Raw genomic sequence first — 5,816 nt, 5'->3', positions numbered from 1 at the left:
AATGGAAAAAATATAATTTAATTTATTTTCAAAATATTATAAATTAATATTATTCAAAACATTTTCAGTACATTTTATAGTTTTGTTAGAAGTTCAGAAAAAATATAATATTATTATTTATTTACATTATGTATTTCTACAACCTTTGAAATATTAAATTATGATGGTGACTTATATTTTATAAATATTTATAAGCCCGTTTGAGTGTGCAGAGTGTAAAATAAATGAAAAAGGTATACATTCACAAATAGTTTAAGAGTATAACTTAAAGATTATAACTCACAATATTAACTGTTAATTGGAGTAAGATACCTATTGAAAAGGAAATATCGAAAAAATTAAACCTTTATTAAAAATGTATGGAATAAGGAGAGGTAGGTATGTCGGTGGAAGGTGGAAGTAATAATTTAAAAAAAAACCACACAGGATAATTGAACATTATTTTACATACGGTTTACCTTTGGTATAGTGTTGAAGGGAATTCCTAGCTGTCCTCTCAAGTTGGCGATTGACAATCCGCTTTCGAATACTTGCCGCACTGGTATTTGAAACGTTTCTGATACCGGCCTAAACTTCGGTAGCTGGTAATTTTGCATATATGTGGGTATTGAGATCTTATACGTTGTCTCCACTTCATCATTACCATCGTACTTTCCTTCCGAAGGAATATACCTAATTTCAAGACATAAAACTTGGCTTGAAACGCTACACCTGATTATGGTTCAGGATTGTCCTGAATTCATAAAAAAATTACTATTTTAGTAGATACCTACAATATTAGATATTTATTATTTATACAATTAAAAAATTATTCTATGTACAATGTACACAGGGTTTATAAATAAAAATTATAAATTATTTGGTGTCGACGAAAGTTAAATGTCTTCTAATACTGAATGAAAAATGTTATAAGACTTAGTGTTTAAAAGACCATTAGGTAATTGTTTTAAAAATGATTTGTTTTAATACACAAAATAGATAGGTAAGTATTTAATTTTAAAAATAATTATATTAAACAAATATTTTGTACTTAATATTATTATATTCACCTAAACAAACAAATATATATTTATAATTGCTCGTATGGAAATTAAAATTTAAAATGGTACATCACTGTTTTCAGAAACTCTTCTCTTGTATCAGGGTATCGAAAATCCACTAGAATATAATAGACAATACTACCTACTACACAGACCAAATTTTAATTGGAATTAAAGGATTGGTCGACGGTCGTACTAAGCTCTTAATTTCTAAAACACATTCTAGATTAAATATTAATACATAGTTTTGATGAATTGTATGTTTTTTGGAAAATATGTGATGTATTTAGTAGACATTCAGATGCTCGAATAGATATTGATGTACATACTATATAGGTATCCTGGTACTTGTTTTTTAAGAAATAAGAATGATGATATGTATTCTTTTGGTACCGTTGTACTTTATGCTCTATTGTTTACCTGCCGTCTGGTGTGTGGATCATTTTGAGTATTGAGTTGGATAGTTCTGGATCGTTCCGCGGACTTTGGTGAAACGATTCTTTTGGTCGGGCTTCAAACAGAATACCATCGGGCACGGATATCCCTTCTTTGTTCAACATATTTAGTGCCAAGCGGTCTGCTTGGAACGCAGACTCAGGTATTTTACCTCCAAAGTATGGCAACAAATTTTCATGGAATAATTGACGCTTTTGCTGTGGAAAAAACCACTCAGATTTAAAATAAAGATGTTGGGGGTATTTTACTATAAATTATATCTCAACTCTAAAATAAGTATGTTACTAATAAATAAATGTTATGCCATTTATGTCATGCTACCAATAATTTGGGGGGGGGGGGGGCATAGCCTATATATATAAATAAATTACATAAGTATTAATTTTCGTTACAGGCATAATATGTCAGTCTACCGTAGGTATCTTACGTAGATAGGTATGTATATCAAGTATATATTTACACAAAATTAGTTGAATTATTAAATTGACTTATTCCAACCACAAATCAATTATTTAAATAAAATTTGACTGAAATTTTCAAAATTGTGTAATTCTACAATATTTTGTTTCATTGGAAGTTAATTTTGTATATTGATATCGTCGTACAACTAATAATAAGTAGTAGATATAAGTCACAAGTGTATAATTTGTGAAAAAATATAGGTAGCCCAGGAAATGACCCATGGTCATACGAGTTGTACGATAGCGAAAAAAAATCAGGAGGATGTTACATCCGATTATCCGAATGCGTTGTAACCGTCAAGTTACAAACATACAGAATTATAGTACAATATTTACGCTCAGCAGGACTAATTTGGTACTACAACGACAGGCTAGCAAAGTCGGTCCACAAACTACTAACGTATATATTATTTGTTACTTATTGTATACAACTTATAGTATTGAGCAAACGGTTCGCCACCGTGTTAGCGATACCAAAACAAGAAAAAAAAGGACCAAATTTGTCGTATTGGCTTTATTTATGGTTAAAATTATGTGTATGTGTCTAAATATATGTGTACTGTGTACAATGTAAAATGTACATACACATACTATGTTCTTATCTTTAATATTTTTAATTAAAAAAAAATTGTTGTTTCTAAATGTAAATATGTTGCTATGATGTACGTTAAAATAAGACGAAGACAAAACATGCGATTGCATATTAAGTCTATTAATGGTTATATAGAATCAATTATACGTTTTTTATACGTTTATGTATATTCAACATTGAGTTTTTAATTGTATAATTATGCATAGTAAGTAAAGTTTCTTTAAATTTGTTTAGTATCCTGATATTTGATAGCTTAGATAATCGTTATAGGTACCTATACGTACCTAATTTTATTCGCAACAGATACGATGACGTTTTGTCGACCAAGTTCTAAATTGTTTTGTTATTACATAAGTAAATTTATAATATATAATATATACTCTTATTCTAAAACTAAAAGTATCTTAAGAGAAAAATGTATAAACAAATAGTGAATAAAATATGATGGGAGTGAATTATAAAATATATATTGAACGAAGGAAAAACGAGAAAAAACAAACGGCAAAAAAATTCTAAATTGAACATCAAAATTTATTGTATTGTGATTATCACGTGAACCTTAAACATGTTATAGCGTCATACATGTATAGGTACTACCTATTTATTATATTGTACATTACTACATTGGTACTTCATTATTATAATTGGGTACAATTGAACGTGAGTGAGTTTTTTGTATTTTTTACTACAAACAATTAAAACAAAACCATCACTCAGCGTCTATGCCATCGCTCATCTCTATATAAGTCTAATTAAATATTTTTAAATTTTAAAAAGTTACCTATATTATTTGTTTATACTATGTACAAATGTGAAGTTATATTTGTATTCGTTATGAATAAATGTATTTCAATATTTATACTAACATAGATAATTATAGGTACTACTGAAGAAAAATATGCATTATATTAGTGATCTGATGATAAATAAAAATAAATAAATCAGAATCTAAAAAAATAATTCAAAAAACTATTGCACATGATAAAAAAAATATTGCTAACACTGGTAGGTACATAATAATATGTAATATTAAAACGGCAATATATATAATATTATCAACTCAATAGAAATGGAATAATAATAAAAATATAATAATAATATTCTACTATTGTATTGTGACGTTACGTTCGTTTTTATCATGTAATCGCACTACATATTATTGTGATTATATATTTTGAAAAATGTGACAGTGAAATTAGTTATGATGAAAATTAACGGCGAGACCAACAATTGTCATCCTGACGAGACGTCATTTTTTCTTAAATGCTTTAACTCATTTTCCTTATATAATTTAATACCATCTTCAAACTGAAGCCCAGATTTAGTGTTTAAACAATAACAAGGTAAGAAAAAACTATTGACACGTATAAAATAAATATTAATAGTAGGTATAACTAAGTATTAACTGATACCTATCTGACTGTTAAATGGGTTTAAAATTACGTGTATACGTATGTCTCACATTTGAGGGCATTTTTCGTTTTTCAACGAACTGTTAAATAACGATAATATTTATATACATGACCTTACTTTTTTTGACGTATATGCGACGTTGGTGAGTAATAACGTGGCCAAAGCTACGCGGAACGCCGTTAGCGACCTGTCTGCAGGTGGCATGATTCGACTAGGACAAGTTGAATGGATGACCGACGTGTAAATGACCGTGTATTATATTCGACGTCTTATCCGTGTGTATGATAAGTTATCTGTTATACTTATTATGAATTAAAAAAAAACACAAAAAAAAAATACAATTAAAGTAAAAACGTGTATACTGTGGAAAAAATTATTTATGAACAACGGTCGTTCTACATCGTATACGATTTCACGAGACACTATCTTGTTTTCTTCCGTGGTAAACCGACCGCGTGCTGAGACGTGTACGAGACAATTGATGGGCACTCGACCAGCCGACGCAAATTTATATCGCCAACGTTCCAGAACGAACGGTAGAGCGAATGACGTCGCGGCGGTGTGACGATTATGTATCTCCAGTATCAGGGTAGGGGATCGCGTATCTTATTGAGGACAGTAAGTGATAATCCATTGCCTTACTAAGTCAACATTTTTTTTTTTTTAATTAAAACAACAATAAAAACGAAAACGCTGTGGTGACCACTCAACGTTTGCACGTCGCGGTCGTCTTCGAGTGCATACAAACGTGTGAAAAAGGGCGAAATGCTCGCGAATCACCGCTAATATAATATTATGGTCGTCTTGCGAAACTGCTGACCATAATTATTATTGTCATTATTATTATGATTTTCGACGGCATTATTATACAGGGTGATTCACCAAGAACTCCCGTCCCCATTTTTCTTAAATTTTGCAAGGTTACCTAACATACATCTAAAATCTGATTTTTGGAATTTTTAAATGTGCCAAAACATTTTTTGGTATTTGAGTATATTTGAAAATTCAAAAAAATTAGAATTCGACTAAATTAAATATTAGGTAAAGGAAAAACTGGGGGTAAAATGCTTGGTGAATCACTCTGTATATACTCTATCCAGCGAGACAACACCCAGAGACCTGACCGTAATCTGTATTTCTACGCATCCATATGGTGACACTTTGCCATAATAGAACAGCGTTGTCGATGGCATGATGTCTCGTGGGGATGGGCGGAATAGGCGTTGTTCTCTATCTAGCAGAGTACAGCCATATAAAAAGTAAGTAGTTACCTAACCTAAGTACCTAACCTATACGTAAATAGTCAGAATCCTGGGCCAGAAAATAAGCGTCTATATACTAAACAGCTGCAATAGCCGTAACCAAATCTGCTGGTTTTGTGAGTATATTTTGATGACTTGTCACCTCGGCCCTTGAAGTTTGAAGTTTTAGTGAACAAGACAATACAATTTAGACGAACATTTTTTGTCCCAACATAATATAAATATAATTAATAGGTATAAATAACACCCAAAGCAAGAAAAATTTGTAGCTTAGGTAAGCGGTAAAACCTTTGTTATAGGTAAGTACAGAGATAATTATTATTAATTACGGTCATTAGTTCTTGAGTTACATAAAAATAAATAAATCGATTAAGTAAACAATTGGTTTTTCCGAAAAATTTCCTTTTTATTTTTTTCATAGTTCTTCCCAACGCTTATGAAAACCAATACGATCTTTCACTTTTGAAAGTACCAAATAAATTAAAATCCTACCAGAAGAAATGATGAATAAAAAATAGAAGTATTTTTAGTTTTTACTGCCCCAAAAAGAGACGACAAACACACACACACACAAAAAAAAATTAAAAAAACA

The 5,816-nt window shown here is 30.1% G+C and overlaps 1 protein-coding gene across 2 annotated transcripts; it reads right to left on the bottom strand.

The window, feature by feature from the left end:
- Window positions 1–200: 200 nt before the first annotated feature.
- On the bottom strand, window positions 201–4,502 carry LOC100574966. Of its 2 annotated transcripts, none has more exons than XM_029490793.1 (3): window positions 4,080–4,502; window positions 1,461–1,693; window positions 201–672 (listed from the first exon to the last, which is right to left on the bottom strand). In XM_029490793.1, the coding sequence occupies exons 1-3, from the start codon at window positions 4,164–4,166 to the stop codon at window positions 444–446; spliced, it is 549 nt and encodes a 182-aa protein (XP_029346653.1). In that variant the 5' UTR covers window positions 4,167–4,502; the 3' UTR covers window positions 201–443. The 2 variants fall into 2 exon arrangements, with proteins under 2 accessions (XP_029346653.1, XP_029346654.1); XM_029490794.1 differs by having other exon boundaries at window positions 545–733.
- Between the last annotated feature and the right edge of the window lie 1,314 nt (window positions 4,503–5,816).

This window comes from Acyrthosiphon pisum, chromosome A2, assembly GCF_005508785.2.
Source record: "Acyrthosiphon pisum isolate AL4f chromosome A2, pea_aphid_22Mar2018_4r6ur, whole genome shotgun sequence".
Lineage (NCBI taxonomy): Eukaryota > Metazoa > Arthropoda > Insecta > Hemiptera > Aphididae > Acyrthosiphon > Acyrthosiphon pisum.
This window is presented reverse-complemented; position numbering and strand designations above follow the sequence as displayed.